Genomic DNA, 24,426 nt, shown 5'->3' on the forward strand with positions numbered 1-24,426 from the left:
TAATCTTTTAAGCTGGTTAATGACCCGTCAGATGTTAACAATGTTGCAGAGCCCACACTAGAATGGCATATTTCTGAAGATCACATCAGTTCCACGAGCCTTATTGTTATCTTTCTTCCTTCTTTTTTAGCTTTTGCAATGATGCGATCTTCTTGATCACACACTGGTATTCAAAAACATTGCAGGTCACTCAGAAATATGATTCCCCAGGAGAAATGTGGAAAGGTTTTCTGTTTACGTGGAAGAAAAGTTACATTTCTGCATTTTAAGCTACATTTCATTTTGACCTCTTCTGTCATAATGTGATTTTTTTTCCTGCTACATTGTAGTTTTATGTTTTTGAAACGGCAACTGCCAAATAAGAGACTTTTCTTTTCCATCACATGTGCCACTTTATACAAAACAGGACTGCCTGTTTTGTATAAAGTGACCTTTCCTGTGAGTTGCAAAAACTGGAAAATGTTTACAACTTTTTCAAGTCAATGTGATCATTCTAATTAAGCTGTTCAGGTTCTCACAGAGACACAGGCTTTCCTTTGTCTGCCAGGACGGGATTGTTCCAAATCTCTTTTTAACCTCTAAAATTAACATCAGTGCTGTCTTTACGTCTGTAAGTGTGTATCTGTTAAAACAAACAAATTAAGGAAGAAGTTGTTGGTTTTTTTGTTGGTTTTTTTTACAAATTAATTAGCATTAATTATCCATGTCTACAAAACTCTGTGAGAAAAATGTTGCAGTGGTGGTGTCAAATCATGATGTGGAATGAATGCTATAAATCATATAGCACATAAAAAAGCCCAGTGAATGTCTACTGGAGCCTGTGTTGCTCAATTTTACTTTAAACTGTGCAGCTGATGCTGGGCCATATCCTCTTGTTCCACACAATGGCTCATTAAAACATCACCAGCATGATTGATTCATCCCTCAATGGACTCAAACCACCAGCAGCTATGTTGAGTCTTACTGGTTGATTAAAAAAAAAAAATCTGTGGCATATTTCTGAATCCATATTGTAACTTACATTGCAAGTTTAAATATAATATGAATTTTGTCTACTCTACAGTGATTCAAAGTTATAAAAACAGGCTTGAATATGAACACAGACACACAGAATTTGATCGTATTTCCTTTTTTTTTTTTTTTTTTACCCCTCCAGGGGGTCTTTTTGTGGGCTCTAGTGTCCCTTATGTGATAGTAGACTGCGTATTTCCTTTTAATAAATTGCCAGAGAAACCACACTCTTCTTGAGCAATGTCCTGGCACAATCCTCCCTTGATATAAGACCATGATTAGAAATAACAGAGCCAATGAAAAGTGTTTGCTCTCCTGGCAAAGATCTGCATTCTAATCATACATAGCCCAGAAATTTCCAACAGGGTCAATATCATTGCTTTTGGAAGGGCATACTGGAAGGCTAATGTAAGCCTAGATGTGTGTTTGGGATCATCGTCCCACTACAACACCCAACTGAGTCCATGTTTCAATCATCTGAACCAAATCATCCTCAGGTGGAAAACAATTGTTGAATTTTTTCAGGAATAAGTGGGAAACAAGCATTGAGAAAAAAAACCCTGCTTCAAAATTGACGTGTTCAATTATAACCGAAAACTCGAACTGCTTTTGTGTGCCAAATTTCTTCTGGATTAATGTTTATGATGTTTTATGAAACAAAGAATGAGCTCTGATAAGAAATATGTTTAAAGGAGCTAGCACAGCAGCATCATGAGGGTCTGTTTTTCTACTACTACTAGTAGACGGATTACCTAAAACTGAATGATGGTTCAGACCTGGGCACAAAATGTTATTCCAACAAGCATTGGTTTTTGAATGGACCAAGCATGAAGCTTCAGGAAAGGCCCTGACCTCAAACCCAACAAACATTTTGGCACTAAGCTTAAAAATGGATTGTATGGTAGCAAATCAAATCAAATGAGTTCTACTATTTCTGATAGAAAGAGAGGGGAAATGAAAACACGGAATTATATCAGAGATGTTTCTCTGGATGTCATCAAGCAAGTTTTAAACAGTAGTAGTAATGTTTGTAAATATTTAGAACCGTATGTATAACTTTTAAGTTATGAAAATTTGCAATGCATTTAAACTTGTACAACAAATTTTTGTTTCCAAGATTCTACGTTGGTATCATTATTACATCATTTATGTCAGTGATGAGTGTAGGTACATTTATGTCAGGCTCTGTGTGTTTAATTTATTCTTATTGGGACAGACAGATCAATATGCAGACGCATATTTTTACTCTTAATGTGGACATTCATAAACCATTGCAAAGCATTTATAAAGAGTTTATTGATGTTCCTTTTACAACCAGTGCAACATGTTGCAGGTTACCAATATCCAAAATGTTCTCTTTCTTACATCATACATACAATAAACAATATCAAAAAGGCCAGATTAAATAGCCCTGTCATGATTTGTTTTAAGGCATACGGCACAGCATTTAACATGTTCAATCGTCCATCTTACATGCAGGTACAATCAATTATTTTTCAACACATATAAACCGGGACAAAAATCAGATTAACTTTGGTTGATATCTGTATCTATAATGAAGGGTAAACTATATATATGTTTGTGCTCAACTATTCCAGTCAGCATTTGCAATATACCATTTAACCTGTTGGAATGATGTTATCTGATCAACACACAAATACACATCTCACCGCAAAAAGAAGAAGAAGAAAAAAAAGAAATCAGATTAAACAAAATAACAGTATATAGGCTCATCACAAGCAGGCAATAAATGAAAGTTCATTGCAAAACCAATAAATCAAAATATCAGGACAATGTTTGTGTCTCAATTTAAAGGTATTTTAAAAATCTCAGCAGAAAGCACATTTGTTTCTCATTCTCACTATTTTAAGCCTTTTTCTTACATTAACCCGTCCTTTAACCCATCCAGCTGGCCTTCTGAGTTAGCACATTATGAAAACAAACAAACAAACAAAAAATTATGTGTGGAGAAGAGAATCAAGAGGTTCTTAATTTCAAGGCCTAACACCAAATTAAGCTGTCTCATAGCATGCTTGATGAATAAAAGGAAATAACCCCAACAGCGTTGTTGATTTTCAGAGATAAAAATATATGTAACGCTCACTGTCCACAGAGTAAGTTGTGCATTTCTAAGTGGTAATACATGCATAGATTGTTCCTGTTGTCCTAAAAATGGCAAGAAACTCTCCAAATGTGTTCAGTTTGTCAGTTTTGGAAGAACTCAAAGCCATTAAAGATGATTTACTGTTTTGTGCACTTTACATGAAAGTAAAGGTAATTTTGTTTCTAAATCTGCCTACATTGAAAAAGGTTTTGTCAAAGTGCACAGCTGGGGATCTTAGTTACAGAAAAACACAAAAAACAACAACAAAAATGTTTTCCATACAAAGAGAAACCTTTAAAGTTATATTCACAGCAATTCTCTGGTCTATCAATACCAACTTGTAAAACAAAAAACAAAATGAACTTTACAGATTGTGAGCCACAAAGTCGTAAATCTTTAGCATGTACTCTTAACCCCATATGTGAGGTATACCATTGCTGAACACCTTCACCGACCAGCAAACACACATACAGACAAACGCACCCTTGGTTACCCAGAGTTACATCTTTGTATGTTAATGTTTAAGTGAGAGGCGCCAGCCTCAATGAAGAGTTAGCAGTTGTGTCGTGCTTATGCTACAACTTGATGTCAAACCTGCTGGATTCCAACACATCCAGGCTGAGTCATAAAAGTCACACATCCATACTTGTCTTGCACACACATCAGTTATTCAGAGCGATCCTTGAGTTTGATCTACAAAGGTTTCTAACTAACAAAACCACCCACATGTCCCAAACACCAAAAAGCTGACAGTAATACTCATCTGACACACCAATGATGTAAATAATATGACATGCTTTTATAAAAAAAAAATAAAAAGACATATAAATTAAAGAAATATATATATATATATATTTAAAAAACATGAGAAATCAGTTAATTGCAATGGAGAACACAAATAGTAATGTAGAAAACAAACTGAGGTGATGAAACAATGTGGAACAGGTGAGGGGAAACAAGCTTGTGAAGTGGGAACTTGCGAGGAAAAAACTGAAACAACAGAGCAGAGCTATCACTGACAACTGATTAATGTGTTACTTCAGCCTCTTTTTAACGGGTTAGGGCTGTAAATGGATAAAAGAACTGATAATGTGGTACCATAGTCAGCTGGCTGACTGTTGCCCACATTTCAGCTCAATTACAAATCAGCAAATAAAAAAATAGTTTAAATATATATATACAGTACAGACCAAAAGTTTGGACACACCTTCTCATTGAATTCAATGAGAAAGTGTGTCCAAACTTTTGGTCTGTACTGTATATACATTTTTTTTTTAAATACTTATACTTCTAATTAGTATTTCCATATGCTCTGCTGTATGGAAATATTAGGAACCAGGTCAGTGGGTTACATTTTAGATTGCCTAATCTAAAATATGTGCAGATTGCCCAAAAAAAGACAAAATGATGGGAAAGAATAAATTAGTTCCCTGCTCCTTTAATTTGAACTAATTCAGATGTCTTTTGTTTAAATGTAATATGTGTCTATGTGAAGTACATAAAAAGTATGGCTATAGTGGTGTGTCCTCACATGTCGCTTGTCTGTGTTTCTGTGTTTAGAGTCATGGCTTGGTTTTGTCACAATAGCGGTGGATGGTTACACATCCGTGGTAGCAGATGGGTCGTGGCATGCCATGATCTCCTGTCATGAGGCCTGTCGCTGGGTCATAGCATACGATTGTATCTGTAGCTTCACCATTTTCCCCTTGGCCACCAAGGATATAGATCTTCCCGTTAACCACTGACATGCCACAACTTTCCTGTAAAGAGACCAAAACAAAGGTTTCAAAATGCTGCTTAAGACTATATATCTCACTTGCTCAGACTTTAAAACGATCTGAATCTAAATCAGTCACCTGTTTGGTAAAGGTGTGGCACACAAGCATCCAGTAGTCTTGTGTTGGGTCGTAGCAATAAAGGTTCTTGGTAAGGCCACCGCAGACATAGATCAGGTTGTTGAGGGACACAGCTGTGATGCAGCGCTTAGCGATGGGGATGCTGGCCCGTAGTAACCATGTATTTGTATTTGGATCAAAGCACTGAACCTGTAGGGTACAGTTGCATGATTAGTAAGAAAAAGATACAAAATTCAAGTATAAAATGTAAATAAATTGGAAACCGAAATAAGGTACAACGGAGTATGTGACATGGATTTGAGGAGTCTTGTGAACTGAGATAAGCTTCAAACATCAATGTATTTTGTTAGAACACAGGGGAAAAGAGTACAAAGTTTAAAGAACTTTACAGATATGTTTTCCCATTTTTGCCCAGTCTTTTTGTTGAGTCACAAAAATTCATCTTAATTTAGGCAAGACAAAAGCTTGGCATATTTTTCTAAAACTGTAGAGGGTTGTGGTCATAGAGATAAATGCTTTCGCAAGGAACTATATATTTAACATAGACTCCACACCATCTTTGGTCTCTGTCTATTTCTGATATGAAATCCTTATCACTGTGGCAAATGAGGCCTCTTGTCATTATCTCTGAGATTCTTTTGAGTTGGTTCATTAAAGTAAAGTCTGCTTACATTTCAGATTCCTCGGTAGTAAGATAGAAGACAGTGAGCCATGCAGACAGACAGGCACCCATCTTTATCTAATCATTTATCAGACAACCAGATTGCCACCTTGCCATACTGTGTGTGCTTCTAATGTGAGCAAACATCCTGCAACTCCTTTGAGTAAAATGACTACCTCTGTGGAATTCAGGATTCTCAAGAAAGGCACTCGGGTTTTTACTACGATGCCAATCATCAGAAGACATAATCACACTTTTCCAGCAAACTGTCATGCCTGGATTTATGGTGTGTTTCTGATTTAGCATTCAATAGGAGAGCTAAATCTTCCTTAAATTTCTTACAGTTATTGTGGCTCAACGTGTACCTAGAAAATCCATTTAATTATTGTCATCATAGCTTTTAATTGACATTCAGCTTCTTTCATTTTCAGTGCTGTGTAGAAGTGCAACCCTGTCATGTTATTGACGATATGGAGTTGTTGTTCAATTACAAGCACAACCCTTGACATAACTGACCAGTGAACATCCAATGTATTAATTCAAACAGAAGTTTTTCATCCACCAAGAAATAATGGCATTAGTTTAGTTCTGCAGCCTATAAAATCTGTTGGGAAATAATCTATTGTTACATTTTAATGGGCGATGTAGATCTTGATGCAATCAGGACTCTGAACCAGATCAGACCTGCAGAGACCGTTTGACTTGCATAAATTACTAAAAAGAAAAAAAATACAGCTTGTCTTTCATCCTTTTACAGAACTAACAAACGAAAAAGTAGACAAACTGCCATTTTTTCTTACTTTTTTCAAACAGAACTTAATCTTTAGCACTAAATTACTGCTTCCATACATTAACAAAGAAAACTTTATAACTGAGAGAATCCCACTGTAGTTAAAACACACCTCCGATACAACATGTGTTTACTGTGTGGGAGGGAGAACACGCATCTGTTTCTCACCTTGTCTGAACAAGTTTCATCGTCCGGGCCTCCTCCAATAACATAGAGCTTGCCGCTGCAGCTGGCCACAGCTGGAGAACTGACTGCCTCTTTCATTGGAGCCACTTCTGTCCAGCGGTTGGAGAAGGAGTCGTAGCACTCCACACTGCTCAGGCGGCTCTGCCCGTCATAGCCACCCACAGCGTAGACCTGAGGACAGAAACATAGGAAATCAGTGAAACACAGGAATATCTCTCACGTGCAACAAAGGTTTCCTTCATGGCAGCATTTTGAAACAGAGTTATCCAACTAAATTGCTCCACACTATTATAAAAATGTTTTTATTTAAAGTTTGTGAGCATAACTAATAGCTGCTCACCTGAACACTTAAGAAACCAGTTAGTCAGGTCCGGAAGACGAACAACGTTCTGCCGGTAGACAAAGAGGTATGCTCCTCCTTGTTTTTATGTCTGTACCATAATATCCTGACTATTTTTGTCAAATTAGCAGATACATGCCACCTAGCAGTTAACCAAATTACCTTTTTTTTTTACATATCAAATGATTGAAGGATTTTGTGTTTTTCACATTTGAAAGAAAAACATTCTTGAAAAAGATTACACCTTGTCAACCAGTGCAGAGGAGGTTAAACTATGCATCATCAGAGTAGAATTTCTCAACAGGAACCCTCCAGGCAGTTGCTGACTCCCGGAAATAAAAATAAAAGGTAACCCAAATGCATAAAGTTAAAGAGAAGAAAGCTAATTCAAAAGACGGAACATATTGGGGCCCACAGATGTGTGTGTTTGTCTGCTGGGTAGAGGTGGGACATGTAACTACTGCTTTCTCCAACTGAAAAACTGTCATTCATTGGTTTTCGGTTTCAACGTGTGTTGCTTTCAAACGATTCTTTTGGTTTTCTGTAACAATGAAGAATGCACAACACAGTAACATGTACATCTTAATTGTGAAGTTGCTTCAGCACTTTGAAGTCCAAAATAAGACCATAATCACTTAGGCCAAGTTCAGATTGTATAACACTCTTGATATTTTGTAACAAAACACTGGCTGATCGTTACTATAAATAAAAAAAACACACATTAAGACAGGAACTTATGGCACCTAGAGATAAGTCCACTATAATTAGACACTGTTCTTTTTTTCACCCAAGTTTTTGCTGAAGCCAAACAATTTTTACCCACTCACATCTAATGAGCATATATTTAAACTGAAAGCTTCAGAGTGATATAGGACTTTTGTGTGTGGTCTTATAAGAAATGAAACATGTACATTTAGCTTTACCAGATTTACTATTTTTAATACACTGACCCCTTAATAGTTCAGTAAATATATCCAGAAATTGTCCTGCTAAATGACAACAGTGGCAGTATATTTAAAAAAACCATAACAACTATGGTTATAACATACGTGATTTTAATGCCACGAAACATGTATAGATACTAAAACAACAAAAAACACTAAACCAACTGCTTAATGACAGCTGAACAATCAACCACTTCCTAAAAAAAAGATAACAATAATGGTAGGGAAGTAGGTGAGAGTGAGCTGATAATTATAGACCAAAAAATATCCACGACCTATCTATTACCGGAGAGGAAAAAAACAATTATGACCCATTTCTGAAAATGCGTTGTTCATGCAGGACCAGTCTAACAGGAGAATCATCATTAGAAGTTTAAACCAAGAGTAGATAAGAATGACTGTGAGGTCTGCGTGCATACAGCAAACATTTTCAGTCATGCAAAAGCATATCTGATTTTCTACGATGCAAAGTGGCAGGACGGGGACTGCTAGTGGAATGTTTTAACATAATAAAAGATGAACATGTGTATGTGATGATTATAGTGGGTTGTTTACAGCATGTGGGCTTGCAACAGAGTTGTCCATCAAAAGAGGAAATTACAGACTGAATGAGGAAATAATTAGGGATAAGCTGAGGGGGGAAGGGAGTAACTCTTCTGAAGTATGTCAGGGAGAAACAATCGAAAGAGATACTGAAAGATAGAAATAACCTTAAAGAATCTGTAGTAAGATCATGACAAAAAACATTCACGAGAAAGAAAATGAGGAACCATCAAGCATTAAATGCCACAGTTGTGACAAAGGGGAAAGAAAACTCTGAAATGGATGTAGTCACCTTAATTATCAAGTTTTAACAGATTGAGCAATAAAAAGATATACGCAAATTGAGAAATATAAAAGACATATAGATATAAACCTACCTGGATTAAAGACCAAAGAGTGTTTTTTTCTATCATACCGTAAATCCATGTAATCAATGATCTTCTTATACAATATTTTCATATATATATATACATTTATATGTATACATAATAGTCCTACAACTGTTTTAAACAGTATTTTTGCAATCTTACTGTGTAGCTAAATAGTATTTAAACAAATAGAGATTCAAATTTACACCTCAAAAACCTTTTCAAGTGTTGAGTACTGCCTTTCTATAGCCACATTATAACCACCGAGCTAATTAGCACATTGTTGTGGGAGCACAAATCAAATGTGTTTGCTGTGATAAAACAATTAGGAATTTTGGGTGCAGTTTTGAGGTCATAGGTCAAATCTCCTTGAGCCATGATTCTTTAAATCAATCAGAGTTCAGTTTGAGGCTGAAGCTTTCCAGGAATACCTGCGCTTATCCATGCTCAGCATGTTTGTGCTTAAACATGTACATGTTTGTCAGTAAAATATCTGTAGTTTTAAATTAAGACTGTACATTATGTGCATGTTAAGCTATGCTAATTTACTTATTACCTGATGATTACAATTATTAGTACTTCTTTTTACATATTAACAAAAACATGCATTACATTTCATGAGATATTTAAGCCATAAGTCATTTGTGCTATTTTTGGATACCACCGTCTAGTCTGTACAGATTCCGCTCCTGTAGGATGAATTTATTTTCCTACATAAACATTGTATCACATATCTTATATGGTCTGAAATGTAGTCTAACGTTTTGATTTTATGTGTATTGAGGTATTTAGTCAGCTGCTTTGCCCGCTATCTATGGCTAGTGCTGAGACGGATGAAGCCTGATACAGACTAGTGGATTCAACTTGTTCTTAACTTGGAAGCATGAAGTGCTGGCACTCATCCGCTGAACTCACATTGCCCTCAGAGATGAATGTCCACCTGCCCAGAATGAAACCGCACCTTATTTACTCCAATCCATGTTTTCAAATCTGCCAACTGGCATAAACGAGATAACGAGATTCTAATCAAAAATATTTAGTGTAAGTGTGATAAAAAAAAAAATACTATGAACATCTAACATTAGTGAGTCATCACTTTGTATGCAAGGTCTGAAAAAGACCAGCATGTCAACCACTAAGTAATTAGTTTACTATTATAAGAAGAAGAAACGAAAGCAGTTCAATTATGTGCCTGAACATCCTCATACTCTTTACCTTACCAAGTTCTTCAGAATTTCTCAATAACACCTACACCAGACCGAATCATTCATTTTGTGAGTAAGCAATGATGAGTACTTTGCCCTCCCCTGTTGAAGAATTCTTCAACTCTGTTGAAGAATTCTTCAACAGCGTTTTCATAAACAAGGATTATAGTTTCGCCGTAACACCTACAGTATTTACTCTACTATTAAGGGTCATGTACCAAATCCTGCTGCCATCCAGATAGTTTGCATGCAAAAAACGGCATCTTCTATATGGTGAAAACAAACCCCAGACACCCACAGCAGATGCTTTGCATCATGATCTATTTAGAAACTCTTTTACCCAAAAGCCAGACTGAAGTATTTAAGTTTGTTGGATCTCGTGCAAAACATCCCCGGCAGTGAGAATTACGCAACTATGCAACTTCAGCCGGCGACAAGCCTGGCATTGCTGTGGCTCAAGCAGCAGTTAAAATATGAAGCTGGGATGTATAAAAAAGTTAAAAACCCCATTTGAAACATGAGGATTTACTTTTTTTTTTTTATACCTTGCCCAGTAGGACACCCATCTTGTGTCTCCAGCGGCCCTTGACAAGAGAAGCCACTTTGATCCAAAGGTTGAGCTGGGAGTTGTACAGCCACACATCCCTGCTGTTAATGCGTCCTCCTGCAAATGCAATACAACATTATTAGTACAATCTCGACAACTTTATGTGGAAAAAAAGGGCAGAAACAAAGAGAATCTGTTAGCCAGACACATGTACAAAGTTTACCAACTGCCATGTGTTATTTTAAATCTATGCCTCCAGCACAAATGCAAGATACATGCATATCTTCACCTAATTTTGTTAACTGACTGCTAGAGCAGCAAAACACATTTCAAATCTATTGAGTGAGATCACAAAGGGTAAATTTAGAATTGGAGTTATTTCATAGGCTTGTACAGGAAAAAAAAGTTGGTTTTGTTTGAGATAAAAAAAGAACAATGATAAGTATGTTATTGTGTCACAGGCACGCATTCAACAAGTGACAACATGTGCCTGAAATCTCACAATAAACCACTCATCACAGAGATGCACTATTAGATATTATACATTAGATATTCTCAATGCATTCCATTATCTTCAGGCCTATGCAACTGTCAAAATTTCTGACTGCATATCTACACCCTATACTGTTTCTTTGATAATGAAGAAACAATAATCAGTCATTTCAAATTAAGCAAAAAGACAGATAAAGATCTGCAAAGCAAGTTAGACCCAGCAGGTGCCTACTTAATAATCCGCCAGATACTTAAAGAGCCAGACAGTCTGTTGCCCTTGAGGCCTCAATTAAAAATTTGTAAGACAGAACATGTCAATGGAAGAAGAGTTTCTTAAAAGAGAAAAAGGGATTTAGAAAGAAAATGTTTTAAATAACGAGTCAAAACCTGAATGTTCCAATAAAGTATGTGTGAAATAAATGTCATAATTTGCTTTTATTCCAGCTTTGTTTCGGCTGCCACAATGTATGAGGTTCATTTAGCTTTGGTCCAGCATATAATGCTCATCTATATGACAGAAAACAGTTTAATGAAATTTTATCCATACATTGGCACGCTTCCTGTCAGTGGACAGTGAAACAATACTTTTTGTATGTGCAGCTGAGCCAAGCAGTTTACAGGCTACAGCTGTGCTTGGGTACAGGCTGGAAGGCCTGTATTTGTACCAGTTTCCTGTGTGAAAAGGGACAGACACAGACAGGAGGAAAGCACACCAGTGCTGTTAAAAGTATAGAGGACAATCAGTCATAAAAAAAGATCAAATGCTTAACAATGGGGAAAAAAATAGGGCAGTGAGGACCATAAGACTATAAACAAGTAACGCATATGTATTGTATATGTTAGGCATAAAACTGTGGGGGAGGAGTAATTTATGTTTTTAAGTAGCGCACGAGAGCAGATTTATAACTCACGTGAGGACTTGGCACATGTACAGAACAAAGCAAACTCTTTGCTGAGGGAGACACTTCATTTTTTTTCACTCTCTTTTGACTTGTTTTTCCTCTTTTTTCTTACGCTACTCAGCCGTTTATCTGCATTAATGTTAATAGTTTCTTTAAAGCATGTCTAAACACAACCAGTACCTATGGGCTCTCCACACTTTCCGTAATAGAATTTTCTTGAAAATAATTTTACCAAAGGAAAAATGTGAATCAACCCTTAAACAATATGCAGCTACTCTACGTGCTGCAACCTGGAAGCAGAACTTAAGTCCCTTAAGCTTAACAACAATCTGTATTCATTTGCTAAAATAAATTAGGTCATAGAAATGTCTTGCATAATCTAGGTCTTATTTTTTTTTCTCTTAGAGGAGACTTCGTGCTCTTTTGGCCACAGTTCATTTAAAAAATGAAGCAGTTTCCAGGAGGCCATGACAGATGCAATATATAAGGTTCTGATTTTTTCCAAAGCTCTTCACTGTAAAATCTTTAGAAACCAATAAGTGTTTCTGGAATGTGTTATACATGCAGCTCTATGAAAGCTGTTACAATAGAGATTAACTAAATAATAAGAGTTAGCTGACAAATAAAGGCGTCTCCTAGTACTGAACTCTGAGAGTTCAGCCAGATGTTTTCAATAAAAGATGCCAAGGCTTTAAAAAAATGACAGAGGGGAAAATTGATCATAGGCTTTCTTGCCAATATTAAAAATACTGGACGGTAAGAAAGATGAGCACTAACTTTAAAGGTGTTCTAATGATTTATTTTTTTTTTTTTTTGGAATAACATTGTCCTTCTAAATAATTAAGATGAACTTGACTTTGACTGGTTTTTCAGGAAGATACTTGAAAGAAGGAGTATTAACTTCCCTAGCACATAAATATGGAAAAGTATTTTCTACATTGCAAATATTTATTGGTAGTTAATCATCCTCAACAAAGCACGAAAGAAAAAAAAGATACAATGGTACGCTAATGTCTGCTACAAGGCATCTATTTATACAGCGAAGTCAGGCATGTCACTGTCACAACTGCTTAAATAAAAATGATTTTCAATAATAGCTGCTTTCATTAAGGAGTTTCCTTCTGCAACATGTGCTTCCAGATCAATGGCATAGGTAAAAGGTTAAGGTTAGGTAAGTAAATACAGAGATCCTATTGACCAACCCACCAGACTGACATCAGAACTGTTGACCTTCCATTTTGGTTTGACTAATTTAGTTTGCTTGATTTTAAGACTCCAAAAAGTTTTGCTAATACACAGAATGTAACAAATACAACATGATCTTACCAGACACCAAGATGTCATTACGCAAGGTGCAGACAGCATACTCTGACTTGGTGAACTCAGGCAGCTTTGCCAGGGATTTCCATTCCCCTGTGACTGGATCATAGCAATCATTGTAGGGCAGGTTGAAGCCCCCCACTCGCTCGCAACCTCCAACCACTACAATCACCTCTGAGTAACCAGTCGACCTGTGCGGAGAAGAGTGAGTAGATGTCAGAAATAAAAATGTGAGATATCATAGCAACAACAAATAAAAAAAACCCCAAAATTAACATTTTCCAATCAGTTTAAAAAAACAACAACAGACAAACTACGGTAGTCTAAATATGGTCTCGTCTGTCACCTTATGAAGGAACTTTGCATACAAATCCACATTTGTCAAAGGCAGATTTATAATTAACTTCAAGACAAAGTTCAGATCATTTAAGACATACAGCAGCATAAGACTTGGTTAGAAAGAAGACTTGAGCAGAATCTCCATGATCACAAAGGTTTGTTCTTAGACTGATGAATACACAAAGCTACCGCTTTTCCTTAGCATGTGAGAGAAAGCAGACCCAACACTGGCAGGTGTTGAGGGGCTTCAGCTGTGTGCTTAGCTGTCTACATACAGACAGACAGACACACACACACACGCACGCACACAACTAAAAGACATTATTGCACACAAGCGGTTAAGCTACATCTGTTGGAGTGTGTGTACAACAGATCAATTATATTCCTGGCACCTCTGAAGAAAGCAGAGGCGCTGGTGTACAAACCAAGCCAGAAAATAGAGGATCTGTTTTGACCACCATTTTGACCCTCTAGGCAAATGGAGAACACAATAAAGGAAGGGATGAACTGCTCAACTGGTTTGCTGATTTGAACAGCTCAGCCTGTATGATGACAATGCACCTGAAATACATGTTGCACAGCCTTAATAACTGACAACTGGAACTGGTCCCATTTTAACCATTGCAGCGTTTCAAATTTCAAACACAGCTGCCTTGCCGTTTGCTAGGGGACAGCCCACCATATGCTCATTTTTAGTATCATGTTTAGAAAGTATCAGTCAGCTCAAGCCTTTGTCCTTTGTTAATGAGTTCAACTGGACACCCCTACAGCAACAAAAGAACAAACCACCAAAAATAAATGAAAATCCAGTAAATTGGTGAAAGGTAAACAAACAGGAACACAGGAAAGAAAAAACATGTGATGTGAGCTTCACCTGTGGTATGATCACAAGACTCGACATTTTCAATTGATTGCTATTTCTTGCATCATACCTTTTTTCTTTTTTTAAAATCTGTCTATGTATGAACACGCCTGGCTCCCCTCTATCATTTACATTTCAAGACAGTGCTACAAAACAAAGCCCAGTGAGCGCCAAACTTGTCTCTTCAGCACAATAACACTCCCTGTCTGTGTCTCGCTCACAAGCATGTACAACAACAACACCACAACCACAGCAGCCAGGAGCACAGAGTGCATTAGCAACTTGCCATCAAAAGAAAACAAAAACAGGAATGGCAGACGTATATAAAAAAAGATATCTTTCTGAGGAAATTAGTCATTTGAAGTCACACTACTTCCGCAGACTTTCATATTTAAGTTGCCTGAAACCTTCCTCATACCAAAGAATGCTAACATTTTCTTTACCTGCGTGGACGAGTTCTGGGTGACATCATTTCGTTTCCTAGCACGTGGTAGCGCCTGGCCTCATGGAGGAGCTGGTAGCACTCTGGAGCGTTCTGGATGAGCTCGTCTCCCTCCACTGTCTGGACGAAGTAATTGGGATGAAGCAGGGGCAACCGAACGTGCTGCAGCAAACTCTTTAGCATGGTTCGCCTTTGGTCCACGTTGTGGTACACCCATTTCATCACTGCCTCAAACACTATCTCCTCCTTACTGACGGACAAATCTTCTTTGCCAATATAGTCTTTCAGCTCTTCAACCCGTAGGTCAAGGAACTCTTCGTGGTGTGACACCTCTGAGAAGTTTGCCAGGGCGTAACTTTTGCAGCGACTAGCAAGCTGCTTGAGAGAGTGAGTATCTGCAAAGCGCTGAATGCCAATACAGTTGCATGGGTCAAGCTGGTCCTCTAGGAACTTTGCACAAGCATCCCGCAGTGTGGAGATCTGGAAGAGGTTGGCGGTTTCAAAGAGAAACTGGACATTCTCGGTGGTGATCTTGGCACGGCCAGTGTAAACATAGTTGAGGAAGGTCTCCATCGCCTCGGCCACAATGCCGTTGATTTCAACCAGCATCTCCCTGCTCTCACGGTGATCATTGCAGAACATGGCTTTGAAGTAGGAAGAGCAGGCACAGAGAACAGCGCGGTGGCAGGGAAACTCGCGGCCCTGCACGCTGATAACCACATCAGTGAAAAGGCGGCAGTCGCGGAACTCATTGAACACCTGAAGGATTCCCTCTGAATGTGACGCACCAGAGCAGAAGTCAAAGACATCGCCTACTTTGCATTCAACTGGCAAAACCTTAAGGAAAAAATTACATTCATAAATATATTTAAAAAATTGTGGCTAACATAAAATATGCTTAAAATCAGAAGACTCAGTACCTTGCGTTTGACAAGTGGTGATTCTTTGGTGTCTGAGATACTGCTGTTTATTCTCCTGCCCAGAACCAACACCATGGCTGCTACCTTTAACAGAAATGCTCCTTAAACTTTTGGGTAATCTAAAAAGATGAAATGAAAGATACCACAGCATTATTCATCATGTGGTTGTCCATTTGGACAAAGAGTGGAGAATAAGGAAGGGGCAAGAGAAGCAGAAATATTACCCTAATTGGATCAGTAGGTACAACATAAAACTAAAGCTTGTCTTATAAAGTGCCATGAAATGACATTCAAAGTAAAGTGGCACTATATAAATAAGTTGAATTTAATTAAAATCTAAGTTAACTGTGCATAAGTGAAAAGAAAAAATACTTCAATCTTGTGGAAAAAGATAGATGTTTTCAATTGGGTAAATACAGGTGACAAATAAATACACCCTACTTCCTCTAGCGTGCTCATCACCTCTGCAAACAGTTGTGCCCTGGAGCACAATTGCTTGCATGAGACTGAGGATGACAAAGAGGAAGAGGCGGGAAAGAAACGGTTGGAGAGGCCAACCTACATGCCATTCAGGTTTGTTTTGAAAGAAACTGGTAATGAGGGATGCTATAAGAGAAAATGTCATGAGCGCTTGAGTAAGTGAGTCCGGACTGCCAACAGATAACCTTGAGTAACTTTTTTGCATAATTTAAAAAAAAAAAAAACTTTTATCTTTTGCTATTGTCACTTTTTATAATACAAAAAAGTACAAATGCATAGACCAACCAAATTTCTTAACCAAGACAAAGTGTTTTCTTCTTCTCTGGAAAAAAAACCTTCTTTAGCTTTAGAGAAAAAAAAATTATGCCTTGGGCTATACTGCCTGTTTCAAAAACTAACAACAACACAGGCCTACTGAGGTCATTTATCCCTTGTTATTTTTAACTTGAACTCAACCCATTCACGTGTCTTATTTGCCAGCAGCGCTGCAGCGGGTCACTGCAGCCAGGCAGATTACAATACAAGTTTAGCCAGGAGGCGTCTGACATTTCCTGTGTGAATGAGCTATACTGCGGAGGAAACAAAGAAAACATGGTTTATATAGAAACACTGGGCTAAAGCAAACAGAGATCTAATAATAAAACCATCTGAACTTACGTATCTATTTGTGTTTTTATTTTCATACTAAGCTGGATATATCCCTTTTTTTTAAATTAAAATGTTGTAATATGTTATTACTGTTAATTAATTGAAGAGCGTGCAGCTGCGTGGCGAGATCAGTTAAACAAAGCAGAGCTGGCTCGCGCCCGACCGTTACTGGTTTGGCAAACTGATAAAGTTAGTTAGATTCTTGAAAAACAAATAAATAATTACAACAGAGCGAGAAACAAGCCCAACAAATGTCTGCAAATAATAACAGTTTTACAAGACAAAAGCGTTACCGTGAAAATGTCCAGATGCGGCCTCTGTCTTCTGTCACAAGTAAAGGAAAAACAAAGGGGGGGGGGGGAAAGTATTAGGAAAAAAAAAAATAAAACTCTATCTTAAAAACGCTCGCCACTAACTTATTATATCTTCCATCGAACTGTTGTGAAAAAATAACTTGGCTGCAACACAGTCAGGACATTTTGACGTGCTCCGAAGACAAAAACAAAGACTCTAAACTACCTGACCCTGTTGTAAACAGAACCCTTTATATACATCTACTTGTCAGGGGGAAAAAAATACGTTCCACTGGGCCTACGCAGATTTTACTGATGCATCCTGGGAAACCGAGTCTCTTTTCCTTCCAGGGATGTAGGCTTGTCCGGCAAGAAAACTACACTCCCCAAGAGGCTCCAGTTCTCCACGTGGCTTCCCTTTGTTTGCAAACAAACGCAAGTTTTATCAGAAGAAAACTCCATAACAAGAAGTGGCTGCAGGATCAAAAAATACGAAAATAACCGATAGCGTTGCCTTTTAAACCATTGTTATAAAAACCTGTGTGTGATGTTTAGTGTTTTGCAGAGTTAAATTGCTTACAAAAAGATTTCAATGTTTACATATGGACAAATAACAGTGCATAAAAATGGTTCTCATACTTTACGTCGTCTAATTTTATATCTATCGACCGATCAAAACAAAATGATGGTCACTACCCTTCCCCCACGCTTCCCCTGCAGGTGAGAAGGAAGGAGGAACTTAGCTGGAACAAAGGACGTCATAACTTCCTGTCAATGTTGCAAAATACTTTTCAAGAGGTTTAAACTGGATCACCTTACACTTCCAACGAAGTAAACAACAATGCATATGGAAAAACCTAATCGTTAAGCTTAACATAAACCAAAGGTGATGGTCAAATTCCACAATATTGCCACTTTTTGAAAATATGCTTAAAGCCAGTATTACCAGATTAGTTACCAAAATCAAGACACAGGGGAAATTAGTGGAGGACAAAGCATTGTGGTTTATGCGGTGTACTAAAACACCTGCTGGTCAAGTTGACCAAAACCAAGCCACCTAATAGGAGAAGACCTACGGGTTTTTTTTTCGTGAACACAACTGTTTTGCAAATGAGGCAAATACAAATGAAACTTTACTGTTCAATAAATAGAAAGTTGTTATTACAGAACTGTAAATACCGGCAAATTTCACGACATGCCAAATGTGCTATGAAGTAGGTACTCGGGCGCTTCTGCTGTACTTGTTAGACAGACAAATGTGTCCCTCTGCTGTTGATCTGCTGTAGCACACACATAGACTAGGTCCTCCATCAAACGGTGTCTGGCTCATTACCGCCATTCATTTCCCTTCATGGTCCATAAATTATGTCAGTGATCTATTTACACACCCTGTTTTAGACAAACAAGGCTTTGAAAGCAAACATAGCGAAGTGCTTTTTTTAGTATGGTCATAAACTGTAGTCCATCAACATGTTCCACAAGACTTTTTATACAACATCAGGCAGTACATTTTACATAGCAAAATTGTTAAATCTCCAAACATAAACATACAAATTTAACAAGCTTAGCAGTGCTTGTGTAACGTTTATAGAAATTTCAGACCTCTCAGGCACAAAATAGGAAATACTTATTAATCAAACTGAGTTCTTTAAATAACAAAATACACCATATAACAAATAACTACAGGCTGCAGCGATGTTGCATCCTCGTTGGAAATTATGTATCAGCCAGCATATAACACATTGACTTTGCAATTGTTAATTAAGAGATTTCTTAAATGAAATGGATTGTCCTTTATTTTAAGAGTGTCAGAAAAATTTGACAGAAGAGTGATAATAATTTAGAACGTTTTCAACAGTATGACAAAATAAAGAATTAACTGACGATAAAAGGTTACAGATCACAAGACATTTAAATGTAGTGCCGCTGAAGAGAGCATAGAAAATAAAAAAAAAACTTTCTGTTTGTTCTCTGTCCCGTCTTTATCTTTGCAGGGTTATTTAGGTCTCCAAATAAATGGTGAAAGGACAAGGGGCAGCATATAGCCTGGACATTTGCATCACAGGTCAACGGAAATACATATTAAACTTCCATATACTCACACACTCAGGCCTCAGTTTTGGAGTGGTCAGCTAAAATTACATGTATGCCTTTGATCTGCGGGAGAAAGCTGAAATACCTTGAGAGAACCCATGCATGTTCAGGGAGAAATATCGCAACTAGTAATCAAACCCAGGATGTTCTTGCTGCAAAGCAACAGTGCTAACAACTGTTTCACAGTGCAGTCCTGAAAAGAACACTTTCATTTGAAATTATACAAAATAGGGCAAATTAACTATGCACGATGTGATTAAAAATACTCTCATTACACAAAATAAACTGCAAGCTATCCAGATGTGCAACACATGCAACATGGTCACCATAAAAGAGAATTCACCAGCCATAGTTTGAAGACTTAACCAGGAAAAACCTCATAACAAAATAATGTACTTCTAAGTGGTGAGATTGTAAGAAAATGGCACATTTAGTAAATAGGACTTCAAGTTAATCCAATGTAAGATGGAGTAAGTGTTCTAATAGCAGTAAGAATGCAACATAATAGTAATAATAATAATAATAATAATAATAATAATAATAATGATAACAATTATTATTATTATTGTATTTAATTTCTGCTGGGATTTAGAAAGTATCTTTGAATTGAATTTGAGCAGTTAAAAACTAGCAAGATAACAGCTTTTCACTGCTTGCTGTTTCTGGAAGTCAGTAACTAAGGAAAATGTCAAACTGACAATTATTTTGAATGTTTTTTCTTATAACTAAAAAGAAAGGGTATATTTAGTCATGGCATTATGTGTTTAAAAAATATCTAGTTGGTTTTTGTGTGTTTAACTATATTATTGATTCATGAACCGTAATCTAAAAAATTGAGAAATAAGAAGTCAGCTGCTTTTTCGACAGTGAAAACATTTGATCATTTCACATCCACACATTTCCTGAGATTGACAAAATTTCCATTTGGATTTAAAATTTCAGCACTGACTGAAAACATATTAATCCTAAAGAAAAACTATTTCAAACAAAAGTGTGTACAGTGCAGGACTTTTACGGACAAGGAAATCAGGGCAGCAATCAAGATCCCAACCCTGATTTTCAGAACACAAGTAAAATTTTTCAGATTTAGTTTATCTGATCCTGTTAGCATTGAAAGCTGCAGTAGGTGCACTGCAACTCGTGACTCTATATTTGAGAAATAAGTTTTTACATATAAATATATATAAAAAGTTTTTACAATTATTACAATGTTCTGACAGTATAATAAGAGGGAGATCCTCTGTGAAAAAATCAAGCTCCTCTGCCCCCTGGTACAGTCAACGTCATATCACCATACTTCTGCCATCTACTCTCCTCATTGCTCTGATTGGTTGTTTCTGAATGGGAGCAGTGTATTTCTTCATATGGCAGTAGGACCACAGGGAGGAGGCAAAATATAATTTTTAAATTTTTTTCCACAGATTATCTGTCTGATGTTATCCTGGCAGGACACAGTGAGGTTGAAAAGATATGTGAAAAACACTTTTATATATAAAAGTTACATACTGCACCTTTAATGTTGCAAAAAGTGTATTTTGATATATATTCATAAACAAAAGTTAGAGTTTTTTTTTAGTAAAATACAGACCTTTATGCAACCAATTACAAAAATCTAGCCCTGATGGCATTATGTATGTACAGTCAATGAATATATCATACAAAATAGATAGCCCCCAATACAAACCTAGTGGTAATAGGTCTTAATTGTGGGCAGATCCTAAGAGTCTTTATGATAATGTGTTTTCTCTGTTTCTTCTGTGACGGTGTAGCAGAAGTGTGAGACTTTCAGAAATCTCTCGGTACCTCAGCCCATACAGGTAAGGAGCAAATGCTCTGGGAAGCAGCATGAGAAAATTAGCATTGACCGTGCTGATCCACACGCGAAGATCCTGACTTACGTTTTTCCTCTGAAAGATGTAGATCTCTAGGGCAAAAACAAAGCCAGGGGCAAAGTAGAGCAGCAGCAGAACCCCATGGACCAGCACTGTGACCCGAGCCCTAGAGAAGCGGCTGTGCCAAATTCCCTGCGTCCTTGTCACCATGTAAAGCCGGATGTAGCAGTAAAAAATTAAAAAAGTGCAGATCAGTGCTGCTACAAGAAAGTACATGTCGATCCCCCCTATGTTCTTGACCTTAAAGAAACCGAGGGAGATGAGAGCCAAACACACGGTTACATTGTCGTTAGAAAGCTCTTCCTTCATCATCATCATTAAGGTGAACGGATAAATGGCGCACAGCAACCAAACCACCCCTAGTATGCAGTTGGTCTGGGCAGGCATGAGAAGGTTATGGTACTGGAGAGGCCAGCGGACGGCGGCAAAGGTGTCGACCACCATGAGTGTCACAGTGATGATGGCACAGCTGTAGGCCGTGACAAGGAGAGTTGTGAATAGCTCACAAACAAACCAGGGTATCTCTGCTCTCACAGCATTACCAATCAATGTGACCAGGTTGAGGATGAGGAAGAGCATGTCTGCGATCAGGGTGTTGGCCACCAGCAGGTAGCGGGTCTCCCTACGCAAAGCACGGGACAGGAAAATGCAGACCAGCAGAACAGGGTTGGCTATAAATGTGGCGAAAGAGATGATGGCAGTGGGGATGCAAAACAGATGAAGATGCCAGCGCTCCATGCTTTCAATCCAGTCCATTGTGAGGTTGGAAATGAGCGGACGAGATGATGTCATTGTGACTTTTGCGTCGAAGAGTTAGCACTGATGAATGATTTATGTGGCTCTGCACTTCGTCCGGCAATGTCCTGCAAAAGAAAAAAAAATACCATAAACTACTGTAAACAGAGAGCACCCTCTTTAAAATATGAGCATGTAACAAACCAGGTCCATTGCACAAGCAACGTTTTTAATCATAAAATATATAGTGGTTAAATTAAGCTATTGGAAAAAAGAAAATCAACATGATTTACAAATGAATATATGTAAATCTTTATGTAGCATGCCAGTTAGAACGACCCATGTTGGCAAATGAATGTTTAATTTTTTCATTTGAGCAATTACTGTTTTTGTGTGATTTGTAAAACAAGCTGATTTGCAAAATAAATCTCTCTGAAAAATAATTCTACAAAATAAATTCTAAAAAATTTTGTTACATCACTTTTATCAGTTTGTAATACTTTTACATTTTAGGCAGTAGATCCTGTCCATTATTCCTAAATGGAGAATTGCTGCATGCATGTTTTCAGTGGTTGAACTTGCTAATTTTATCACTGCTTTTAACCAATTGATGTTACCTGGATAACTGGTTGCACTATTTATAGCTTCTGATTTTTTTTATTTTTTAATCTCCTTAGCAACATATCTAAATTTACCTGGGCAGATTAGGAGCTGAGAGTTACTAAAGTCCTTCCTTCCATCCAGACAACAAACCTATGGATTTGTTGGCATATATTCTGATACAGTGGCGAATTCCAGTTTCAACAGGTATGTTTTAAAGATGAAAATCGGCCTAAATGGTTTGTAGACATTCAGGCAGGTCTATGTCACATATACACTCAAGGCCCAGGTTGGGAGCAAAGTCTGGGCTACCATAACCTTTTATGTTGCCCATTAGAGTTTAGAGGAAAATATAAATAGAAAATTCAAGATAATGTTGTTTACACCCATACTTCAGAGAATTTAACTGTCTTGTCATATCTACAACTGTATTTTTGCAGTGTGCAGTTTTTATCTGCATTCTGCCAAATTACATCAATGTGAAAAGATGTTCAATATTATTTAACTTTAACTCATTGAATGCAGAGAAAGATATTTATTCAGGTTTTAACAATTTGTTAATGGGTTGTTTTATCAATGCATTCTGCCATAACACGGCCTTTGAGAACACTCATGATGTGAATATGGCAAAAAATCAAAATGAGTTTGACACTCCTGGTCTACGTAAACCAGCAAAAAAGACGAGCATCGGATTTCAAACTAAAATACTATAAATGACTAACATCACAAATTTAGCTATATCATATTATATGATTGGGGAGTTAATGTTAGTCTTGTTTTATTTTTTTAATTTTATGTTTTTTAAGTATTGGATGTATATTTAAGAGTGTTGTATGGGAGCAAAGGGATAGTTACAATCTGTCCAACTATATATTTGGAAACCCAACTAATGTACAAGCTTGGGACATTTTATTTTACATTTTAGTATCAGACATATTTCTGCAATCACTAACAACTGAGATATTCTGCATCATCTCTAGAATACAAGCAACTCACAATTGTGCAGCTGCTATATGAGCATGAAGTTCTGACTGATGCATACTGAACTGGTACATTTTCTTTTATAAAAACTAACATATAAAATGGAAACAATACACAGCTGATAAAACTTGAACACTTACTCTATTTTAGGTTAAAATGTGTGTTGTTTACCCCCATAATTCAGAAAATGTAACTATCTTGTGATATTACAGTTGAATCTCACCAGGTGGGATCCATACAATTCTTGTAGCTCGCTCATAATCTGTTCATTGAATGATGTTAATTCAATTTTGCAGCAGCGGAAGCTTAATGGTGGAAATAGGTCACATAACTTTAAATACTTCACCATGCTAGCACAGATGAATATGGAAATGAGCAATCCATACTTCTTGCCAGCATACAAATAAAGGTTGATTATTAGAGACTCTACTTTTAAAAATAGAAAAAAAAAAAAAAATTAAAAAAATGGTTCTTACATATTAAAGAATGACATGATTAAGTTGATTTCAACCTGCTTAAGTAATCGATTTAATAGGGCATTGCTTATGATAAATACATTTTAAAGGTTCAAACAGTATAAATACCACCACAGTACAGATAGATTTGACACAAACTGAACTGGATAAAATTCAGTCTTGGCAAAAACAAACCATGATATTTTATTGATTGAATGAAGGTATCTTACCTTATTTCTAAGAGAAAATGCTGCTTGTGCTGCACAAATCAATGATAGTCCATTGTACAACGTCTCTCACACGCTGCTTCTATCTCTATAGATTCTTTGTTGACTCAGTGATAAGAGAAGCAAAAAGCTGCGGCCACTTGTTGGTGACATAGTAACAGGGTGGAGCTTTTTAGGCTTTTACCATTG

At 37.1% G+C, this 24,426-nt stretch overlaps 2 protein-coding genes across 2 annotated transcripts; both read right to left on the minus strand.

The window, feature by feature from the left end:
- Positions 1-2,287: 2,287 nt before the first annotated feature.
- klhl24a (kelch-like family member 24a) lies at positions 2,288-17,520 on the minus strand. Its single transcript, XM_032565702.1, has 8 exons — positions 17,254-17,520; positions 15,833-15,951; positions 14,914-15,749; positions 13,276-13,460; positions 10,554-10,672; positions 6,591-6,779; positions 4,972-5,160; positions 2,288-4,875 (listed from the first exon to the last, which is right to left on the minus strand). The coding sequence occupies exons 2-8, from the start codon at positions 15,905-15,907 to the stop codon at positions 4,678-4,680; spliced, it is 1,791 nt and encodes a 596-aa protein (XP_032421593.1). The 5' UTR covers positions 15,908-15,951; positions 17,254-17,520; the 3' UTR covers positions 2,288-4,677.
- Positions 17,521-18,720: 1,200 nt separating this feature from the next.
- On the minus strand, positions 18,721-23,944 carry LOC116722191 (probable G-protein coupled receptor 148). The gene has a single exon (XM_032566387.1). It carries the CDS (start codon positions 22,029-22,031, stop codon positions 21,075-21,077), a length of 957 nt encoding a protein of 318 aa, XP_032422278.1. The 5' UTR covers positions 22,032-23,944; the 3' UTR covers positions 18,721-21,074.
- Between the last annotated feature and the right edge of the window lie 482 nt (positions 23,945-24,426).

The sequence above is a fragment of the Xiphophorus hellerii genome, chromosome 6, assembly GCF_003331165.1.
Source record: "Xiphophorus hellerii strain 12219 chromosome 6, Xiphophorus_hellerii-4.1, whole genome shotgun sequence".
NCBI classification, from domain to species: Eukaryota; Metazoa; Chordata; class Actinopteri; order Cyprinodontiformes; family Poeciliidae; genus Xiphophorus; species Xiphophorus hellerii.